The following is a 23,173-nucleotide window of genomic DNA, read 5'->3' on the forward strand; positions in this document are numbered from 1 at the left end:
TGGAGTGTGACTGAGGACTCCTGCAGGCAGTGCCTCAGTTTCTCCCTTTGTTTTGAGGTCTCAAGCTTTGAAGGTAAAGTTTGAACTAGCTGCCCTGGAAGATCATCTATCTGTGATTTGAGGGGTGTGTGAGAGAGAGGATGGGGAGAGTGTGTTTGAGCCTGGGAGGAATTGGGCCATGCCCCAGGACTTGAGCCATCTCTGGCGCAAAAGGAGTTAATGGAAGGGACCGCGCCCCCCCTTGTCTGGGTACGCGCAGCGCGCCCCCTCGGTGCGCGGGCACAGCAGCCAGGCTGCCGGAGAGCAGATCTCGGGGATTCGGGTGCGGAGCCCTTGGCCTGGAAGCGATATGGGTGGTCCGTGGCCCGGTTCAGTCGCTCGCAACAGCCCGGGGAACAGGTGAGGCCGCCTGCTCCGGTCTCTCATCCTCTAGCTGCCCATACCTTGCCCCGATCCTATCCCTTCCCAATCCTGGGGTGCTCCACTTCCCAGCCAATGCACCCCATCCTCAACCCCATGTTCTCCATCGGCACCCCTGACCCCCCCCCCTCCAATCCTCCCCCGCATTTCCCCTCCACCTCCTTCCTCCCTGAATCCCGCATCCTTATCATCCTCCCGCCCATGGTCCCTCTATTTCCACTGCCCTGCCCGCATGCTCATCAAAATACCCCTCTTGAGGGCCCCCTGCCCCGTTTCTGTTTTGCACATTGCCAGTCCCCCCTCCCCCGCAGTGCAGCCCCATCCTTCTTCCATCATAGCATCTCACAGCCAGACTCCCTCCCCCACTCTCTGCAGCCCCCCCCCCCCAACGGAGGCCTTTATCCTATTCTCCCCCATTCCATTGCAGCTCCATCCCCCAATACCATTCAGAACCCGCAAAGCCCCCAGTACTGCAGTTCTAGACACCAGTCCATTCCTGCACAATGCCCCCCGCCCAATACTGCTCCAGCCCAGAATACCCCCCAGATGCTTTCTGAATCCCCGGCTTTGCCACCTCCCCTTGTCTTCTCCCAAATTGCAAGTTGGACCAGGATGGAGATCTTGGCCTTGGGGACTCACAGTGGGTCCTAGGGTACAGAGGGCGTTTGGGGGTCGGTTGATTTGTCTAGGTGTTCATGGGGAAGGGCTGCAGGAAATTGACTCACAGGAGAACAGCATTTGGTGCTCAAGGGTTACTGGAGAGGGAGGCATCTCAAAAGGGTTAATGGAATTTGCGGGGAGGGGCAGCACCGAGGGGGTTAATGGTGTGGGGTGGGGGGGTTGCTGGCGGGGAAGCCGTGTGAATGAGCGGTCTGTACCCCGGAGTTGCCATGGAGACGGTGAATGGGGGGATTGTGTGAACTCAGCTGCGGACTAGCCCCCCCATACACACACGCACACCCACTCCCTCCTGCCCCACCTCCCTACTCCTACCCCTTCCCCTCCTCCCCCCACCCGGGTGCATTCTGGGCAGTGTCTGGGATCTAACCACCCATACTTTTCTCCCCATTTCCTCTGAGCCCCCCCTTTAGTCTCTTTGCCCGCCCTCCCTCCTCCTCCTTTTTCTCTTTCCCTCTTCCTTTCTCTCTCTCTCTCTCTCTCTCTCTCTCTCTCACACACACACACACACACACACACACACAGACACACACGCTCTCATTCCCCTCTCTCAGTGGCGGTGGCCGGGCGTTCCCATTCTCCCTCCCCCACCCCTTCAGCCAGTTCTTAAAGGAGCAGGCCTACAATCTTGGAAGGCGGGAGAAACAGGGGGAAACTCAATTGTGTGTGTGTGTGTGTGTGTGTGTGTGTCCATGCGGGAGTGTCTGTGTGTGCCTGTGTATGTGTGTTGACTGTACAGCTGTTGTATCGGAAGGCCTGTGTGCCTCGAGTGTGTTGCTATTTCTGCTTCTGTCTCCACCTGTGTGTCACCATTATGCTGCCTGTGTCCCTGGATATTTACCTATGTGGTATGTGTGATTAGGTTTCAGTGAGTCTCTGTGTGTGTCTCTGAATGTATCTCTCTGTGAGTCTCTGGCTCTGTGAAGCTCTCTGTCTCAGAAGGTGGGACTATATGAGGGGGTCTCTGTGGGTTTGAAATGTATGTCCCTGAGTGAATATCACAGTGTCTGTGATTCAGGCTTTCTCTCTCTCACTCCCTCTTGAGTCTTTGTGAGTTTATTTCTGTGAGTCTCTGAGTGTGTGTCCCCCGCCCTCCGTTGTTTATTTTACACTGGCTGAGCATCAACAATGCCTAGGGTGCTAGGCAGACTTCTTTCTGCCTCAGTTTCTGGCACCCCGTGTGAATTAGAGATAACTACCAGAAAGGACTGATGTTTAAGTATTCGGAAGCAGTGAGGGCTGTGGAGAAATGTACAGGAGGGCCTGGGGACTCTTGTGAATGTCTGTCCTGCCCCCTTCCCTGCCAGAGAGAGAGGGGATCTCTCTAGAGGCCCCTTTGCTTATGTGATGCATATTCCCTTATTCTGCCTTAGTCCTGGAGTGAGGTGCACAATCCTACCCTCTCCTGACGTGGAGGACCCTATGGGGGTTATGGGTCTTGGAGGCTAGGAGCCCAGTGTCCAGGAAGAGTACCCAGGAACTTGAGCTCCACTTCCTGTTCCCCCACATGCTACTCTGGCTCCAGTTGACCCCGATGAACTCCATTGGCTGAGAAGTTGAAGTTGGGGACTGGCAACTTACAGTGGCAACAACTGTCAATCTCTCCATCCCCTTGGCTTTTCTAACCACTTCCCTGGGTGCAGCGAATGGCTCTGAATGGCAGTCTGAGGGTCCTTGGAATCCCGGGTGTGAAGAAACCTTTCTTAACTATAAGAGAACAGCCCGAGCACGGTAGGGCCCCAAAGACCCACTCCACGATCCTCCCAACCATCTTGGATGACGCATACTTCCCTCTTTCCACAGGCCTGTCTGGCCCTGAGGGAGTCCCCTTTCTGAAGCTGTGGTGCTCGGACGACCTGCTCTGTACGTTGCCGGGCACCTGTAGGTGTCCCTCGGGAGTTCAGTTTTGAGGTTCAAGTCAGTGTGGCCATGAAGGGGCTGCCTGTTGGGCTGATGCTGTGACCCTGGAGTCTGCCTCTCCTGCCAGTCCCCCGGCCCGGAACATGTGGCTGTGGCTTGGCCCACCTTCGCTGTCCCTGAGCCCCAAGCCCACAGTTGGCCGGAGCCTGTGCCTCACCTTGTGGTTCCTGAGCTTGGTGCTGAGGGCCAGTACCCAGGCCCCAGCACCCACAGTCAACACTCACTTTGGGAAGCTAAGGGGTGCCCGGGTACCATTGCCCAGTGAGATCCTGGGGCCTGTGGACCAGTACCTTGGGGTGCCCTACGCAGCTCCCCCGATCGGCGAGAAACGTTTCCTGCCCCCTGAACCGCCCCCATCCTGGTCGGGCATCCGGAACGCCACACAGTTTCCCCCAGTGTGCCCCCAGAACATCCACACAGCTGTGCCCGAAGTCATGCTTCCTGTCTGGTTCACCGCCAACTTGGATATCGTCGCTACTTACATCCAGGAGCCTAACGAGGACTGCCTCTACCTGAACGTCTATGTGCCAACGGAGGATGGTGAGTGTGGCCAGGCGCTGTGCCCTCCCTGCTTCCCACCCGCCCCACTGTGTTTGTGGCTGGCATGTGGTCGTGTGCCCTGAAGCATGCATCTGTCTGTCTGTGAAAAGGCTTTTAACCATCACTTGGCTTGGCCTCCCTCTTCCTCCTCCCTGTTCTTTCCTCTCCCAGCATTGTCTGAGCTCCCATGTGTGAGTGACACTGTTACCACAGGATGGGCCTGGCCAGGCCTGAGAGCTTTGACAGGTCTAGGGCCAGATGCTGGATGGGGGTTCCCCGGGGGAGTATGGGTCACTGCTGGCAGCTTCCCCGCGGGAGGATGCTGGCTCCACCGGGCCCCTCTGTTGCCATTCCACCTGTGTGTGTGTGGCCAAGGGAGCTGGGTGTGTGTGGGGGGAAGGGGGCAAGCCTGGTGGGCAGTGCTTAGGTGCCTCCTCTTTCACTAGCTGATGCCTCCTCCCGCGGGGGTCACACTAAGGTAAGTGACAGAAACAAGGAGATGGTGGGACAGGCTCTCTGCCATGTGCCGCCTGCAGAGCAGCTATTGGGGCCTGGGGGGTGGGGGGTGCATGCCCCTGGGCAGAGGCCTCCTGTTATTTTTTAGTTTTTTATTCATTTTACAGTAAAGCGGATTTCCAAGGAATGCGCCCGAAAGCCCAACAAGAAAATTTGTAGGAAAGGAGGTAGGTAGCCAGCCGGCGGGGAGGGAGAGAGAGAGAGAGGGAGGGCTACCTGCCCACCTGCCCTTGCCCCTGAGGACCCAGCCTTCCTTCAAATAGCCCAGGCTCAGGGGGCGGTCAGTGAGCAGGCATAAGTTCCACCTCATCCAAGGGCCCCGGCTCCCCTCAGGGAGGCTCTGGTGGCCTAAGGCAGGTTCAGAGCAGAAGCAGCAAAACCCCGTTTCTTTCAAACTTCCTGGCCCCCAATTCCACCCTAAAGTGTGTGCCGAAGACCAAGCCAGTGCTTTCCTCCAGGTCACCTCAGGAGAAACTCTAAGCCACCAAAATGGAGCCAGAGGCTCTGCCATTTTCCTGGTGAGGGAGCTGCCAACTCATCCTTCCGTGCTCTTTCCCAGGTTGAAAGTTGAGATTCAACTCTCCAGCCCTGGAGCTTAGACCAAACTGTACCCAGGCGTAGCAACCCTGCCACCCTGTCTACCGCCTCTGGCCAGGGCATAGCTGAGTGCCCCCGGCTGGCCTGATGGCAGACCTTGGGAGGTCTCTGGGAACTGTGGACTCTAAAGGAGGCACAAGATCTCAAATTTCAAATTGGCACTCTTGCCAGGAGGAATTTGTCCCCCCACCACCTGGATAATAACTCTTCCTGTTCCAACACCACTTTGTGTTTTTTGCAAAGTATTTGCATACTTACCTCAGAAAATCCACCCCCCCTCCCTTCTCTGGAAGCTTATAAGGCACGAGTTGGCTTCCCAATTTTACAGATGTGGAAACAGGCCCAGGGGAGTGACTTGCTGCTGCTCAAGGCCCCTTCCTTGTTCTGTGGCAGGGCCTGGACCAAAACCTGGGTCTCTTGACCCTCAGGGAAGTGTTCTTTCCACTGTAGCATGTGAGGCAACTCCCATCTGGTCATTCCCACCTCCCCTCTGAAACAAATGGTGAAATACAGATGGGGTGAATCAATTGGAAGCAGTAACAGACTAAGGAACAGGTGGAAAATCACAGCCTGGTCCCTACAACCCTTTGGCAAGCTTGGAGTTTGTTTTCCTTTGAAATCATAGGGCAGGATTCCCCCAGGTGGGGTCCTTAGGGACTGGATATTCCCTACTGAGTAAGAATCTCCTGGGAGAAGAGCCCAGAAATGTATATATTGTGCTTTTGATGCACACTGAAGCTCTGAGGGAGGTCCCCTGCCCCAGAGATAAGCTTTCCACCACCTCCCCACACCCAGCTCAGGGCTTCAGTAAAGAGCTCAGAAGGCAATCAGTAAAAACGCTTTTGCATGAATGAAGATAGGAGATGGAGGTACTGCATAAAGAGTATGGGTCTGGGAGCCACAAGCCTGGGTCCCATATCAGCTGCTAACTCACAGTGAAACCTTAGACAAGTCTTTTCCTTTGAGAACCTCCGTTTCTGCATCTGAAGGTGGTAGAGGACTATTCCAGTCTTAACATTCCTTTTAACATTCCTTTAACCTGTAAAAGAATTCATGAAGAGGGTCTGTTAAACCTGCTTCTAGTAGTTAGTTGCTTGCTTGGGTGTGGGGATGGAGGGGGAGGCAATGACATTAACCATTTCCTAGGAGCAGTTGATCCCCCAGAGCACCAGTAAGAGCCTAGGGCAGTCCAGTCCAGTCCTAAGAATGCAGACCTGGAAGCACCAGTCAAGTTCGAACATTTACCAATCATGATTGTTGACTATGGGCAAGGCCATGTGCTAGGTGCTGTTGGGATGTGGAGGGATATGAGGTAGAGGAAAGATTTAGAAATAACTAAAGACTTGATCGCTATTCTGAAGCTCATAGGCTAGTGTTGAAACTCAGCTGGTTTAGTGAAGCCCCACAGGCCAAGCTGGGAAGTGGGTTCCAGACAGCATGGGAGAGGGCATCTGGTCATTTAGCTGCTCAAATTAGTTCCCTATCCAGGGCCTGTTGGCCATTTGAAACAGATTTTAAAAGCCTGCCTCTTAGGGGAGACCCATCCCCAGAGATGGTTATGGGGGTGGTGTGTTCAGAGCAGGCAGGGCTGGTTGAGCACCTGCAGCAGCACAGTACTGGACTCGGGGATGGTGGTCTAGCTAGTCCCTGGAGGGGCGGGGACAGGCATGGCAGTGAGGAGTTGCTCAGTGAGTGCTATGCAGAGGGAGCAAAGCATCTGCACAAAGGAGGCTGGGACTGTGCAGCAAGCCAGGGACATTCCCAGAAGGGGACAAAAGGGATGCATCTTTTAAGTCAGGGTCCAGAGTAAGTGAAGAAATTCCTGGGGAAGGTGTGCCCTGTCCCCCCACCTCCACCTTCATCAAATTGGAGGGAATTCATGTTTAAGGATGAGTGATTTCTTGCTGTTTGAGGACGGGGTGGGGCTTTCTGCTGCGTGGGTGATGATGCCCCAGGCCCCACAGGGTTTCTGAGGGCAGTGCTGTCATCAGGTGTTAAGACGGTAGGCACCACTAGAGGTTCAGAAAGCCAGAGGCAGTTTCTGCCCCTCAGGCTGGGCTCTTGCCCTAGTTGAAAAGTTATTTTATAATTTGAGGGCGGCTCCTGTTTTGATTAATAGCTGTAAGGGAACCCAGACCAGCTGAGAAAGAAAGCTATTTGCTGCCTCCAGGCCAAGAGTATCTGATGTCTTAGACAAGAGGATAAGCCCTGGGGTACCGTAGAATGACCTCTGTTTCCACACACTGATCAGCACCTGGGTGGTGGGTCTTCTTTCTCAAAGCCATTTTCAAGATGAACTTCTTGTCTCCTTAGAATGGGAAGGAGAGTTGGTGCCAGCTCAGCCAGGTCCTAAACTTCTCTCCTCTAGTTTCTTCTTTTCTCTTATTCCCTCCCTTCCCCCTTCCCCATGATCCACCTCTTTTCCTGACTTATTTTTTCCCTTCCCTTTCCCCATCCCAGAAAGGTGGCATGGTGCAGTGGAAAGACCATTGACTTTGGAATCAAGCAGACCTGGGTTTGGATCTCACCTCTAGCACTTCCTAACTGTGTGATCTTAAGCAAGTCACTTTGCTTCTCTGATCCTCAGTTTCCCCATCAGTGAAACAGGAATAAAGATAGTCCCTCCCTCACTGGGGTGTAAGGATCAAACAGTATGGCAGAAGTAGAGTGTCTGGCACATGGTAACCATTCGGTACATGGTAGGAGCTGCTACCATCATTCCTATCTCTGTTTCTCTCTCTCTCATGTCCCTTTCTCCTTTTCCCCTTCCTTCTCTTCCCTCCCTCCCTCTCTGGCTGTCTTTTGATCTCAGAGCAATGCTTGCTGCTCTCAGGCCTGGTTCCTGTGGGCAGGAACCCCATTTGCCATTACTCAGAGCAGGTCCCAGCGAGGGAAAGCTTCATCTCCCATTTTCTCCTGTGGGAATCAGGATCAGTTGAGACCCAGCTTGAGGCTGCCCACTGGGCCCAAATAGCTTAGGACTAGAGTCCCTGGCTCTGCCCTGGCAGCTCACGTCTGTAGCTACATGGTGGTGATGCCACCTCTCACCCTTGGTGCCTGCCCCCACGCTCCAGCTCAGCTGGCCTGTGTACGCATGTGCAGCCCCTTCCACCTGGGAGAAGGCCTTCCCCTGAGATGGTCTCCAGCTCCATGCCCTGGCCCACCTGCTGCTGCCTCCTTCCTAACTGGGAAGGTGGTTGGCTGAGACAGGCTGTTGGGGACAGAGAGGCAGGTAGGGAGGTGCAGTGAGGCCAGCACAGCAGGGGCCTGCAACACCATCATCCTGATGAAGGTCTGGGCCTCAGCCCACCCATTCCCTCAGTTCTTGCCATCCCTCCTGCCTGTCCTGGGCCCAGGCCCAGAGCTGGCTTGCTGGGCCACACTGCAGTCATGCTGTTTTTGAATTCTCTCTCTGTTTTGTTCTCTGTTCTGTGCTGTTGTGTCTCCCCGTGTCTGGTCCCCAGGATCCGGCGCTAAGAAACAGGGCGAGGACTTAGCGGATAATGACGGGGATGAAGATGAAGGTATTTGGGGGCTGCAGGGCGTGGCGGCTGGTGCATGGCACAGAGCCCCTCCCCCTCTCAATGGGGAGAAGCCCCGTCTGTCTGTCTGTCTGTCCGTTGGTGTGTTTCTGTTCCTGTACAAGGCCGTTGGGCTGTTCATCCATCTTTGGCCTGGTCAGCCACTGGGAGTTCCAGGGTGATGGACACGGCTGGCAGGAGCAGGGGACCACGAGCAGAGCTACGGGGTCCCCCACTGCCCGGAGACAGCTTCCTTCCCCATCTTCTGTGGTTCCTGGGCACCTGCCCTGACTGAGCAGCAGGGAGAGTGGAGAGAAAGCAGGACTGAGGAGGGCGGGGGGGTGAGGAGAGGCACAGAGAAACCTGAATGGCAGGAGCCCCTGTGTTTTTGTGGGGAGGTTGGCTCCTGGGAGAGGGAAGTGAGGAGTGAGGCAGTGATGACCCCAGGGGCTGGGGAACAGCGCCACCTAGAACCTCCTTGGCCTTCGCCCAGAAAGAGAGAGATGGCCTGGGGTCAGGGGCTGTATTAGGTTCAGGACGGCCACAAGAACCAGGCTGAAACACCAGGCTGAGGCCAATACGCCACAGACCAGGCAGTGGATGGCATAAGATCTTTGGGTGACGGTTGAACCAGTCTTCCTTCCTCCTCAGGAAAACAGGTTGTGTTTGCAGCAGCAGAGAGCATTCCCTTCTACCTCCATGCCTTGGCCCCCACCCCTGGGGGCCACACAGCTCAAGGGGGCCCACTGGTGGCTGGTAGGGTATTCTGGGGCAGTGGGGTGCAGCCCAGCTCCCAGGCCGGGGGTGGGGGTTGTGCTGCAGGTCTAGGAGATCAGCCCTGTCCCCACTTGGGACAGTCACGGCTTGGGAGCAACCACTTAAAAATCCCTTGCTGAGTGGCCTCTGTGGAGGCTCCATCTTCATCTCAGAGCTGACTCGGGGTGGGCTCTCTCATTCTTAGTTCTGCCCCAACTCTTCCTCATCCCCAGTGTTTGCAGCTAAGTCTGCCTGATGTCCAGGGGGAATGGGGTAAATGAGCACATGGTTGAGAAACCATGTCAGTAAGGTCCCCCCAACCCCATCTCTGCCATTCTCTCCCCTGTCCCCACATTTTCCCTTGTTCTCTTCCTGTGCCGCCCCTTATCCCCACACCTCTTGTCTCTGTCTGCACTGGGGGGCCAGCTGCTGCCAATGGCCGTATTTCCATGTAACTGGTCTAGCCTTGGGGGTTTCAGGGCTCCCCAGCTCCTGCTCTCTAAAGCCATGTCAGGTCCCAGGACTCCTGGGTGCCCAGGGCAGGGACTCACTGATCCAGCTAAGGGACCAGCCCTTTCTCTTCCTCCTGCCCTCTGTCCCCCAGGGCTCAGCCACAGCCTCTTAGAACTCACTGTATCAGGCACACCTGGCTGCCTTCAGCTGGGAGGCACTTGAAACCAGTCTTTAAAAACATCACCAGAATCTGACTTTCTCTGGCTGATGGCCCAAGCTCTGGGCTGAACAGCCCCCTGAGTCCTGCCCTCAGAGATGGCAGTGGTGTCCTGGAACCTGGGATAGCTTTGCTGCCCGCACCCCACCCCAGGGCTAGCGGGGGTGGGGGAGGAAGGGCAGCCTACCCAGCCTGTGTCTCAACCCTTCTCCTTGCAGACATCCGGGACAGTGGCGCTAAGCCTGTCATGGTCTACATCCATGGAGGCTCTTACATGGAAGGGACAGGCAACATGATTGACGGCAGTGTCCTGGCCAGTTATGGCAACGTCATCGTCATCACCCTCAACTATCGGGTTGGAGTGCTAGGTATGGTTCCCTGTTGGATGCCTAGAAGGAAGCCTGAGCTCTCAAAGGAAGGATAGAAGGCTGAGGAGTTGAGAACAAGCCCCTCGGTTCTCTAGCTGGTGCTAATGACGGTGGTCACAAGGTTGTTATCCCATGGTTTTACCCAACTGCTCGGAGCTTACGCACATCCCTAGGTCCTTTCCTGGAATGTTGAGATGCCATTTGAAATTCAGTTCAAACTTCATACCTTCTCTTAGGCCTCAAGCCAGGTCTCTGCTTCCAGATTTTTGCATGGCTGAGTTTTGTAAAATCAATTTATTTTCTGGTGTCCTGTCCTTATCTCTATTCTCCCACCCTCACATCCCTAAACACCCTACACATACACAGGATATTCCTTTTAGTCAGTCACACATCTGCACACCCATATACCCTCACATGTCCACATGGCCCACATCCATCCCCATGTGTCCAACTATTTCTCACCTCCACAAACATACACACACACATCCCTACATCTACATCTACAGACCCCCTCACATATATGCACCTTCTCCCACCACTCCATACACACTCCACACATATATTTTCCCCAGTGCACATATCCAGATACCCGCATACCTCTCTATACTCCATATCCATACCCCACATCTACACAGATTTTTCTCACCTTCCATGCATACACACACACACACACAGGTTCCCTCCACATCACTATATCTACATCTATGCCCATATACACCACACATGCCCACCTCATGCTTCCCTCTACCCCCATAATGCACTCTACACAAAGACCCACACCCTGGGTCCATGCTGCTACTGCTGCTGCTGCTGCTGCTGCTAAATCACTTCAGTTGTGTCCGACTCTGTGTGACCCCATAGACGGCAGCCCACCAGGCTCCTCTGTCTATGGGATTCTCCAGGCAAGAGTACTGGAGTGGTACCCACACCCAAACACCGCACATATGTATATGGGCACAGGTGTAGATATAGCAATGGGGAGGGAACCTCTGTGTGTGTGTATGTGTTTGTGTGTGTGTACACATGGGAGGTGAGAGAAATCTGTGTAGATGTGGGGTATGGATAAGATGCGGGGTATGGGTAAGGAGTGTAGAAAGGTGTGGGGTATCTAGATATGTGTGTTGGGGAGACTATATGTGTGGAGTGTGTATGGAGTGGTGGGGGAATCTTCTACACATACACAGATCTATGTCTCCCTACATACCCCACTTCTGTATCCACTCTCCTGTAACATTCACACACACGCATATGTCCCTCAGCTTCCCTACATAAGCATGAACCACTGTTCCCCTCCCTACACATATAGGAGCCATACCTGCAAGTCCACACCTCCCCACCCCAAAGTACACAAATACTACATATATCCCTCATATCCCTGCTTCCACGTGTACATACACATTCCATGCTCTACATATAATATATGTTCCCCCCCTTATGCTACTGCTGCTGCTGCTAAGTCACTTCAGTCGTGTCCGGCTCTGTGTGATCCCATAGACGGCAGCCCACCAGGCTCCCCGTGTCCCTGGGATTCTCCAGGCAAGAACACTGGAGTGGGTTGCCATTTCCTTCTCCAATGCACGAAAGTGAAAAGTGAAAGTGAAGTCGCTCAGTCATGTCTGACTCTTAGCGACCCCATGAACTAGAGCCTACCAGGCTCCTCCATCCATGGGATTTTCCAGGCAAGAGTACTGGAGTGGGGTGCCATTGCCTTCTCCGGTTCCCCCTTATACATCCCCCCTTATACACAAACCCACAGACCCCCATGCACATACCCACATGTACACATGTACATATGCACACATACTCTTCCTATACACATCTAGCATATGTATGTCCAATACATACATGTATACATATTCCTACCCTACAAATATACATGCATCCATATACCCACACCTGGTCATCCATATCCATACAAACTCATGCACACCCCACACTTACATACCCCATATACATACACTACACATTTCTTTTACTCTCTCCACACATATATCTCCATATACTCCTATCCCTTACACCACTGTGCTCCCAGACATACACACTTAGTTCTCAAATACCTCCTCATACACACCCTTATCCCCTTCCCACACATACTTTGTTGCCTACGTGCTTATTTTGGAGATTTAGGCTGCCCCTCTGCCCTGTGCCTTCCTTGATAACTGGTAATGCCTAACTGTGGCCAAGGTCTTGAGGTAAACAAGTGCCTCAGAGAGGGCAACCAAGCACACAGGCCTCTGAGGGCGCATGCAGCCCCATACCCTTGGAGTGGCACAAAGAAGCCAACTTCCTGCTTGGAGGGCTGGTGTCCTCAGAGTCCCAGTGTGGGTCAGGGCTCTTTGTCAGGTCTGCAGGCCTGGGTGCTGAACCAACAGTAGGCCTGGCTTCTTCTGGGCTGGTTGGCTGATGGGACCTTATTTTCATATACTTGTGAATATGTGGCTTTGCCTGTTCGAACCTCAGAGACCCCAGAGCTGCATTTCACTTGTGGGTGCAGTTCCATACACAGAAAGGCCACCTCCTGTTGACTTCTCCTTAATACTACATGGGATAGCAAGACATCTTTTGGAGGTTCAGGCTGGAGAAATTATATTCTCTGAAAAAAGTGGAGCCTGCGTCCCCTTCAGCAGATCCAGATACTAGATGTGACCTGTGTGGGGCATCTCCCTGGTCTCTCCACAGACTAGTGGGCTTCGGGTTTTATAGTTCTGCCACTGCTCCTGTGGCTCTCGGAGTTGCTCCAGACATTATGGCAAGGCTCTCGTAAGCTGTTATGTCCCATTGAGAAAGAGGATTGGAGTCTCTGACAGTAAAAATGGTACCATGCAGGTGGCTGTAAACCCACACACTTGGGCTGCCCAGTGCCTGAAGAGTAATGAATATACAAATGTAATCACACACAGATATGCAGGCACACATGCATGGTTGTTGAAGGCCAGAAGTAATTTTGTTACTTTATTTTCTGAATGAGAGTGATAGAAAATGTTCAACTCAGCTGCTTTTAAAAATGATCAACACAAAGCTCCATTCTCTAAGGACCAATGGAAAGCACAGAGAATACTAAGAATATGCTTCAGTTCCAAATTATCTGACCAGCTGGAATGAAGGCAAAGAGAGAGTGGAGAATTGGGGAAATGAGGGGAGAAAAGTAAGAAAGGGAAGGAAAGGATGGTAAAGAGAAAAGAGGATGAGAGTGACACAGAGAAAGGAGGCAGAGGAGAGACTCAGGATTTGAAGTGTCACTTGGGAGCTGTGGGCTGCAAGCTCCCTGTGATATCCTGGTTTGATGATTACTTCACAACCCTTCAGTTGCTCTAATCCTTAAGCTTGTATATCAGAAATTTTTAACCTTTTGGGGAGTCTTGGACCCCTTTGAAATGATGGCCCCTTATCCCAGAAAATCCTTGCATGCATACATACACACACACACACACACCACACACACACACAAACTTACAGAAATTATTTCATGGATCCCACTGAAACTCATCCATGAAATTCAGGTTAAGACCCCGACCACCACCTTACAACCTCCTCTCTTTTGCATAACCAGAACAGCACATCTTGGGGTTAAAAAAAACAGCACATTTTAAAAAATATTTATTTTTAAAAAATAAACATTTGTATTCTTTGGACTTAAATAGTTAATGATCAAAATAATACTACTCAAACCTCAGAAGGAGCCATAAAGTAAGATTTGGCCAGAAGTTTCCCACCACCTCCTGTGTGCCCTTCAGTGCCTGCTCTGGAACACAAATGTAATCAATAAGCCACTGATTGGACTCTGGATACATACGAGTTGTTTTTGTCTCTTGGGGCCAGATATAGAAAATGGGTTTGTCCCTGTTTCTTGGGGATTTTGTTGTATAGCTGAGGCTTTGTTGTTTTGTTTCCCAAAACATGTGACCAGTTTTGGACCTCAATTATATGCATTCATTCACTCTCCTTCCATCAGCTTCTCTGAGCCCTGAGCCCAAACAGACGGTTCCCTCCAAGGTGCTTCTTTAGACATCTTAGGTGATGCACATATTTTATTAGACAATGTCACAGGCGAGTCCATGGATCCCATCCAAGGCAGAGAGGTATCTATAATTTGAAAAGCCCCCACTGGGCTTGAGACCAACAAAAGAAAGGGACCTCAGCAGGATATAGGATGTGGATATCCCTAGGGCTGAGGAAGTAAGGGCTTGCTGAGTTTTCTTTCAGGTTTCAGAACTGAATCCTACATCCTTGCTCAGGTACCTTCAGGCAAACTGAAAACCTGGTAAATGTCAAGCCTTGGGTGACATGCTATCTGGTTTTGATACAGTGTACCAGATTCCCTTGTCTTCTGTTGACAAGCAGCTTACCATGTACTGCAGTATAAACTCGGGCCCAGGGAGACTGGCTCAGATTTGCTCTAGCAGTTTATGGAGTTTGGTGTCTCAGCCCTCATTCTCACATGGTTTCACTGGATGACTGAGTTACTGGGGAACCAGCAGCAAATGCCTGCTCTTCCAAACTGCCAGGTTTTTTGTGTTTGTGGTCAGTGACGTTTACTGTATCATCTGCCTGAGCCTGTTGTATAGAGCACTTCAAGCAGGATGCTTGCAGTAGGATGGTTGACATGACGTCATCCACTAGCTTCAGTGCCTCTTATCTTGAGGTTCATGGGACCCAAGGGAGAAGACAGTGATGCTCAAATCCTCCACTCAGCCCTTTCAGGCCTTTGTTCCCAACCCAGGAAATTGGTACATTTTGGAGAAATCTACTTTACTACATCCAAATGCAGGCTCTCCCTGCTGATTAGGACAGGTGTATTTGACACATTTCACTGAATGATACCTTGGCAAAGACCAAAGCCAAGTCTGCTATTGCCTAAATAAAAGACAAGGCAGAGAGAAAATGGGGGAAAGAGAGAGGAGGGAGGGAGGACAGGCAGGCTAAGAGAAACACAATGATTTTTGCTGGAGGGTCTCAAGGCTTGGACAGCCAGGTTGGATCTTGGTCAGCATACTTTTCAAGACTTGCAGGAGCAACTTCAGCTTGTGAATGGGCCAGACAAGAAGCTGGTTCCCTTGTCTAGAGGCACAAGAGCTCCTCCATTCATCCTCATTCAGGCTTTCTCTAATTCCTTCTCATTTCCTCATTGGGAACCTGGGGCTAAAGAGGGCTTGTGACTAGATCCTGAGAGGAATAACTAAGTACTTTACATACTTAATTGCACCAAAGGTAAATTAATAACATACTTGAAGAGGGTGAAATGAGCTCTTTCACAGTAGCTAGATTCAGAAGGACTCAAGAAAGACAGTGATGAGGTCTTGTGCCTGCTTGAGTCTGTTTGAATTCAGCTTTTGCTCGTGGTCTACCAGGCCCATTGGAGAACTCTCTGTGAGCTGAGGGAGCCTCCTCAAACATGGCCTCCCACAAAGTTCATCCCAGGGGCTGTGGATGAGCTTTTAACTGTGGAGTTAAAAAATACTGACCCAGGTATAGGTTTTCAGTGTGTAAGAGCACCACAGCTATCCACCTGGAAAGAACCTTTCCAAAAGCCTAGGGCAGGAGATGATAGCCTTCCAAGGAGCCTAAATATCAGGGAAGAGGATGAAATGAAGCAGCAAGATCAGACTAAAATGGAAGCAGGGTGGAGTAGGGGGAATATAGGACATCTCTGTGGGATAGCCAGCAGGTGGGTGGGAAGGTAGTCGCCATGGCAACAAGTCTCCATAGCAGCAAATCCCAGCAGGTGGGTGGGAAGGTAGTCTCCATGGTGACATGTCTCCTCAGCAGCAAATCCCAGTGGGTGGGCGGGAAGACCTGTTTCTGTGGTAATGAGCTGCACTGACTTCCCCATTTCTCCACCAGACGAAAAAGATGGTCTAACCCAGTGGTTTTCCAACTTTAGCAGGCATCAGAATTACCTGGAGAGCTTGTTAAACATAGAGATTGCTGGGCCCCACCCCCAGAGTTTCTGATTCATTAGGTCTTGGAGGATGGGGAAATGAGGACTTGCCCTGAGAATGAGGAGAAGGGGGCATCTGAGGCCCTGGAAGGAAGTGGAAATGGACAAGCTTGGACAGGGGGTGCCAGGAGGGCTTAGGGATTATAGTCTCTTCGAATGTTAACTTCCTCCAGAGACAGAACAAAGCAAAAAGAGAAGTAGCTATTGATGTATAGTGTGCTGAGCATATCTGATATGCCTATGCTCATTTTATCCTTGATACAACCCTTTGAAGTATTTTATCCCCATTTTACAGGAGAGGAAGCTAAATCCCAGGGATTTTCAATAAGTTGCCTAAAACTACATGGCCAGTAAATGGTAGAGCCAAGGTCCCTGCTCTTTCTACTCTATCTTGACAGGTGCTAGAGTAATGTATCAGTTAGCACATCAAGGCAGAGGATGCTGGATACTGGCCATTTACAGTTCCTGCAGTTTAAGTCTCCCAACTGGAGGCATCCCTTTCAGACAGTCTGGAGACCCCGCCTTCCAAACTGGGGAATGAGTAGGAAGTAGGAAACTGATCTTTCCCAGAGTGATGGTGCTGGACCTTGCAGAAAAGAGCAATGGTTAATGCTAACTGGGTGAAAAGAGCTACACTGCATGCTCATCCTCCATCCTTATGCCCCTGACAGTCATCGCCATCCAAATGCTCCATCCCTCCACCTTCACTGTCCTTGTGCCCTTTATTGAATTCAGGTTTCCTGAGCACTGGCGATCAGGCTGCCAAGGGAAACTATGGGCTCCTTGACCAAATCCAGGCCCTCCGCTGGGTGAGCGAGAATATCGCCTTCTTTGGTGGTGATCCCCGCCGTATCACCGTCTTTGGCTCAGGCATTGGTGCATCCTGTGTCAGCCTCCTCACACTGTCGCATCATTCTGAAGGTGAGTAGCTCTTGGAACAGCACAAGAACTAGCCAAGTGCTGGCTGCCGACCCTGACCCCAGGCCCTCCAGGCTCCAGGGTGCCCAGCTTCATGTCCCAAGAGCACCCAGGGGAATCAGCAACCCTCGCCTACCAGCTCAGTGTCCCTTTGGGGAGAAAGTGAAAGTGAAAGTCGTGTCTGACTCTTTGCGACCCCATGGACTATAGTCCATGGGATTCTCCAGGCCAGAACACTGGAGTGGGTAGCCGTTCCCTTCTCCAAGGGATCTTCCCAACCCAGGGATCAAACCCAGGTCTCCCACATTGCAGGCAGATTCTCTACCAGCTGAGCTACAAGGGAAGCCTTCTTTGGGGAGAAGTGGAAAGGAAGTGTTTCTCTAGGGGAAGATGTATATTTCCCAGTATGAGAGAGAAAGGAGAGAATCCCATTTATATCTTGAGAAAGGAAGGTTCTCCTTGTGATGTGGGAGTCTTATTGAGGAGTGTGGGAGTAGGATGTCTCTCTCTCTTTCTGAAGGGACACTGGCTCTTTTTGGGCCGGGGAAATCTTTCTGTGTGGGAAGGACACGTGACTTCGGGTAGAGCTCTAGAGTGGAAATTAGTTTTTAGGTGTAAGAAACACTCATTCTCGGCCTTCATCTCTGAAGAGCAAGTCTGTGTAAGACAGGAACTGCCCTTGACGGGGGAGACAGGACCAAAGCCAGCATTAAAAACCTGTGGATGAGCTTTGTTTGAGGGGTGGCAAGTTCTTATCACAGTCCAGACCAAACCTCTCCCACCCCCAAGCTGTATGACCCCAGCTAAGGGAGACTTTAATTTTTAGCCTGATGGGAAGCCTCTGCCAGTGACCCTTCCAAGAGGGCCAAATGGACCCTTTTTTGTGTTCAGCAGGAAATGTTCTCTTCACCTGTGGACTATGAGTACATGCTAAGTTGCTTCAGTCATGTCCAACTCTTTGCAAACCTATGGACTGTAGCCCACCAGGCTCCTCTGTCCATGGGATTCTCCATGCAAGAATATTAGAGTGGGTTGCCATGCCCTTTTCCAGGGGATCTTCCCGACTCGGGGACAGAACCTGTGTCTCTTACATCTCCTGAATTGGCAGGCGGGTTCTTTACCACTAGCGCCACCTGGACTGTAAGAGCCCTTTCTACCTCTGAGAGGCAAAGATGAGCTTCTCAAAATAAGTGTCCTTCTCTAAAGTAAGGAAAACCATGAGAGAGAACACAGTTTTTCACTGAAATCCACCTTATGAGTTAGTGATATTCTCACAGGAAGACTTGCATTCTCTCTTTGAAGAAGGCCTGTCTCAGGGAGAAAAATCACCTTTTCTGACCTAGAAATTCTGCCTCTGTCCCTCCAGGGACTCCATGAGGGAAGACTAAGGTGGGAAGTAGGCAACTTAGAATGTGTTCCTAGGTGATGGTACAGGAAGAGGAATTCCTTTTTTCCATCAAGGAGAGTGAAGTGACGAGTGGTGAAGGTGCCTCTGTTTGGACAGAGGAACAGTGCCTCCTCTGACTGGGACTATTTCCCCGGGAGGAGAAAGCCTTTCTTGGTGTGGTGGTAATTCTCTGTGTCATAGTGGGCCTGTGTCCCTGGAAACCTGGCTGCTTTAAAGATTTATTCTCTCTTTCTGTAACTGATTAATGGAGAATAATCTTTCAAAAAATGAGGCTTTCTTATGTAGTCATCTATATTTCTCTCCCTCTCTTTTTTACCCATGCAGACTCCCTTCAACTTTCTTTCTTTCTCTCTCTCTCTCTTTTTTTTTTTTTTTTGTGGCTATGTCATATGGCATAAAGGATGTTAGTTCCCTGAGCTGGGCTCAAACCCGTGGCCCCTACACTGGGAGCACAGAGTCTTAACCACTGGAGCACCAGAGAAGTCCCATAAACTCTTTCTTTTAGAGGAATAGAACTGTGCACCTGTGGGCCAGATTTCCCCTTACTTGGGAATGTTGAGGTCAGAGAAAGAATGATACCTTTTTTCCATAGAGGGGAAGAATCATCTATGTTTTGAGTTTGGGGGACTGGCTCCTTCTTAGCAAGGGGAAAATCTGGACCTGAGGCATCAGTAGCTTCAGGAAAAGGAAAGTCCCTGTGGAGGCTACAGTTTGGGAGGGCACATGCCCTGGAGACCTTCAGACCACAGGGCCTTTGCCCTCAGGAATCCTTCCCCAAACTCCCAGAATGTGAAACTCTCTCCTGCCTGCATTTCTCATCCCTCATGAAAAAGACCCCTTTGTGGTGGAAGCGCCAGCTCCCTGGTGGTGTGCTGGCACAGAGCTGGGCCCAGCTGGGCAGGAAGCAAGAGGGGAAGAAAAGGAGAGATAAAGAGAGGGAGCCTAAGGAAACTGATGTTTGGGACCCAAGGGGTTAATTCTTCCTGGCATTTCCTTAACCCCGAAGTTACCAACCATCATCCTAGAATGAGGAGATAAGAAACAGGCGGGGGACCAGTCAGGAAAAGAGCCCAACAACCTCTCCTCTGGTCCTAACCCATCATTCCAGCAAAAGGGTTATTCCTTCTTCACAGCCCATTCAACCCAGAGGGCGACCTCAATAAAAAAGGAATGAAGAGGTGTTTGATCTGTCCCACAGGGCCAGGCCTAGGCCACGAGTGACATGATGATCTGACTTGGTGCTGTCTATTTTCTAAGGGCTTTTCCAGAGGGCCATCATCCAAAGCGGTTCTGCTCTGTCCAGCTGGGCTGTGAACTACCAACCGGTGAAGTACACCAGCCTGCTGGCAGACAAGGTGGGCTGTAATGTGCTAGACACAGTTGACATGGTGGACTGTCTTCGGCAAAAGAGTGCCAAGGAGCTGGTAGAGCAAGACATCCAGCCAGCCCGCTACCATGTGGCTTTTGGCCCAGTGATTGATGGTGATGTCATTCCTGATGACCCAGAGATTCTCATGGAACAGGGCGAGTTCCTCAACTATGACATCATGCTAGGTGTCAACCAGGGTGAGGGGCTCAAGTTTGTGGAAGGGGTGGTGGACCCTGAAGATGGTGTCTCTGGCACTGACTTTGACTATTCAGTCTCCAACTTTGTGGACAATCTGTATGGCTATCCTGAGGGTAAGGACACCCTGCGGGAGACCATCAAGTTCATGTACACAGACTGGGCAGACCGTGACAATCCTGAGACCCGCCGTAAGACATTGGTGGCACTCTTCACTGACCACCAGTGGGTGGAGCCCTCAGTGGTGACGGCTGATCTGCATGCCCGCTATGGCTCGCCTACCTACTTCTACGCCTTCTACCATCACTGCCAGAGCCTCATGAAGCCTGCTTGGTCAGACGCAGCTCATGGGGATGAAGTACCCTATGTTTTTGGTGTCCCTATGGTAGGCCCCACTGACCTCTTCCCCTGCAACTTCTCCAAGAATGACGTTATGCTCAGTGCTGTTGTGATGACCTACTGGACCAACTTTGCCAAGACTGGGTAAGGAGAAGGTGGGGGTTCTTCTACTTTGGGACCCTAGCGTGCCCTCCCCTTTGCTCCTCTACCTAAACCTCTTCCATCATCTCCCTTCCTAAAACAGTCCCCAAATCTTGATTGGTAACCCCTTCATCCTTCTCCATACATCCCCTTATCTAGTCTTTCATGCCATTTCCTTCCCTTAAAAATTTTTGTGGAGGCTCAGAACTTGGTCAGCATAAGGATCAAGCAGGAATGAGAATTACTGGCATAACTATGGGATTCGAGTTTAGATGGTAAGAAGCCAGGTGAAGTGGGAATAAAGTACATTCAGAAAGCCTTTAAAGGGCTCTTGGAAAAACTGGGCAGCTGAAAAGATGAATGGATGCTCTATAACTTGTGAGAAGAAGCATCCTATAGCTTGATCTCAGAGGATGGGTGCAGGGGAGGATGTGATGGTTTCCATGATGCCATGGGCAATAGGAGTTCAAGGTCTGGGGAAGATGAGGGGTATGGACAGGGTGAGGGACCCCAAAAAACATGGAAATGGTAGGACATTCTGGACTGGGGAAGGGGTTTAGGGCTGGGTGTTAAAGGAAGAATCTGGGCCTTTTCCTCATTACATAGAGTGGTGACCCCAGATTTCCATGTGGTATTTCAGGGATCCCAACAAGCCGGTCCCCCAGGACACCAAGTTCATTCACACCAAGGCCAACCGCTTTGAGGAAGTGGCCTGGTCCAAATACAATCCCCGAGACCAGCTGTACCTTCACATCGGGCTGAAGCCAAGGGTCCGCGATCATTACCGGGCCACTAAGGTGGCCTTTTGGAAACACTTGGTGCCCCACCTATACAACCTGCACGACATGTTCCACTACACGTCCACAACCACCAAAGTGCCGCCCCCGGATACCACCCACAGCTCCCACATCACCCGCAGGCCCAATGGCAAGACCTGGAGCACCAAGCGACCAGCCATCTCTCCCGCCTACAGCAACGAGAATGCCCAGGGGTCCTGGAACGGGGATCAGGATGCAGGGCCACTCCTGGTGGAGAACCCACGTGACTACTCCACTGAATTAAGCGTCACCATCGCTGTGGGGGCCTCCCTCCTGTTCCTTAATGTCCTGGCCTTCGCTGCTCTCTACTATCGGAAGGACAAGCGACGTCAGGAGCCCCTGCGGCAGCCCAGCCCTCAGAGGGGAGCTGGGGCTCCTGAACTGGGAGCTGCTCCTGAGGAGGAGCTGGCAGCACTGCAACTGGGTCCCACACACCACGAGTGTGAGGCAGGTCCCCCCCACGACACCCTGCGCCTCACCACGCTGCCTGACTACACGCTGACCCTGCGGCGCTCCCCTGATGACATTCCACTCATGACCCCCAACACCATCACTATGATCCCCAACTCCCTGGTGGGGCTGCAGACATTGCACCCCTATAACACCTTTGCCGCAGGGTTCAACAGTACTGGGCTGCCCCACTCACACTCCACCACCCGGGTATAGTAGCTCCAGCCCAGAGCACAGCCTATATCCTGGTTCTTCCCCTCCCAGATCCACAAAAACACACGCACACATGCACACACACACGCAGACACATGCAGACATCTATGTATACGCACGCACCCACACCCAACAGCAGACCCACGTGCACAAACATAGACAGATATGGACATGCACCCGCATGTGCAACAACACAAATAAGGAAGTAAACCTGAACAAGCCCTTCAAATGGAGACACACACGAGTCCTTGGGAAACTGAGGACCCATGGAACAGCAGCTGAAGCCGGCTCCCAGACCTGACCACAGACACTCCCAGGGAGCCCGAAGCACCAGCTGGATACCCCTTGGTGCTCGCCTTCCGCATCTCTTGGAACTGCACCACCCACCAACTCCAGACTTGGGAGCTTTAAAGAGCAGAGTAGCTCTTTCTCCCTTAGACTTGGTCTTTTTTCTGGGTCTCGTTTTTGTTGATTTTTAAAAAAAAAAAAAATTGGAACAAATGCTTCTCCAACCCATGAGTGCAAAGAGGCTCCGGAAGGGAGGGCTCCAGGCCTAGGTCTCTCTGGCTTTGGAACTCCCATTGCTCACACAATGACTGAGGAACGTGAGCCCCAAGAAAGAAACAGATTCGAGCAAGACCATGGGGGAGAAGGAGGAAGGGGCTGTCACTGGATGGGGTTGGAAGGCCGTAGGGGACAACTCACCAGCCGCCTCTATCTCTGTGGAGGGCTGTGGAGACCACAGGTGACCTGCGTTCCCCAGGAGCATTGGCCTCCCTAGACCAGGGGACCCCAGATTTGGTGAACGAGGTTTTGTGGAGGCCATGTCATTATTGGGGGCCCTGGGTGTAAGCTGGGTCCTACCTCTGCCCTTGGGGTAATGCTCTCAGAAATTCGCCCCATTTTCTTTAGAGTCTCTTTCGTGTATGTCATTTCTCTTTCAAAAAGACGGTGTTTTTTTGTTGTTGTTGGCTTTTTTTTTTTTAAAGAAAAGTTCTTAAAACACTAACGGAAACCCATGGAGTTTGTCCTTTGTAAAAATTTTAAACACAGTGTCTTGATATAAAAATAAAAAATCCAGTTAGCACTCCCAACCTGCCTCCCTTGCACAGGCCTTGCCCCGACAGACCTCCTGGCAGGGCACCTCTGCGGGAGAGGACTCGCAGTCTCCCTCTGCATCCTGTGCCTTTAAGCTGATACAAGTCTGGGCGGCTGGCTGCTGACCCCCTGCACGAAGGCCTCTCAAATCTTAATCAGGTTGCTGTCCCCACCCCCACCCTCACCCCCCAACGCTCTGGGTTCCTGCTGCTGAAGCCTTCTCTCGGCACCTCCTCGGGCCTCCTAATGAAACTGCAAAAATAACACTTCCTTCTCCACTGCACCACGGCTTCTGCTGCC

At 51.8% G+C, this 23,173-nt stretch overlaps 1 protein-coding gene across 3 annotated transcripts; it reads left to right on the plus strand.

Moving 5' to 3' along the window:
- Positions 1-263: 263 nt before the first annotated feature.
- Positions 264-22,869, plus strand: NLGN3 (neuroligin 3). Of its 3 annotated transcripts, XM_086389969.1 has the most exons (8): positions 276-399; positions 2,902-3,558; positions 4,182-4,241; positions 8,136-8,195; positions 9,837-9,986; positions 16,660-16,845; positions 19,508-20,297; positions 20,935-22,869. In XM_086389969.1, exons 2-8 carry the CDS (start codon positions 3,102-3,104, stop codon positions 21,776-21,778), a joined length of 2,547 nt encoding a protein of 848 aa, XP_086246095.1. In that variant the 5' UTR covers positions 276-399; positions 2,902-3,101; the 3' UTR covers positions 21,779-22,869. The 3 variants fall into 3 exon arrangements, with proteins under 3 accessions (XP_086246097.1, XP_086246096.1, XP_086246095.1); XM_086389970.1 differs by lacking the exon at positions 4,182-4,241 and having other exon boundaries at positions 271-399; XM_086389971.1 differs by lacking the exons at positions 4,182-4,241; positions 8,136-8,195 and having other exon boundaries at positions 264-399.
- Positions 22,870-23,173: the final 304 nt, after the last annotated feature.

Source organism: Bos grunniens, chromosome X, assembly GCF_055505025.1.
Source record: "Bos grunniens cultivar Pamir isolate PY7600 chromosome X, Bosgru_T2T1.0, whole genome shotgun sequence".
NCBI classification, from domain to species: Eukaryota; Metazoa; Chordata; class Mammalia; order Artiodactyla; family Bovidae; genus Bos; species Bos grunniens.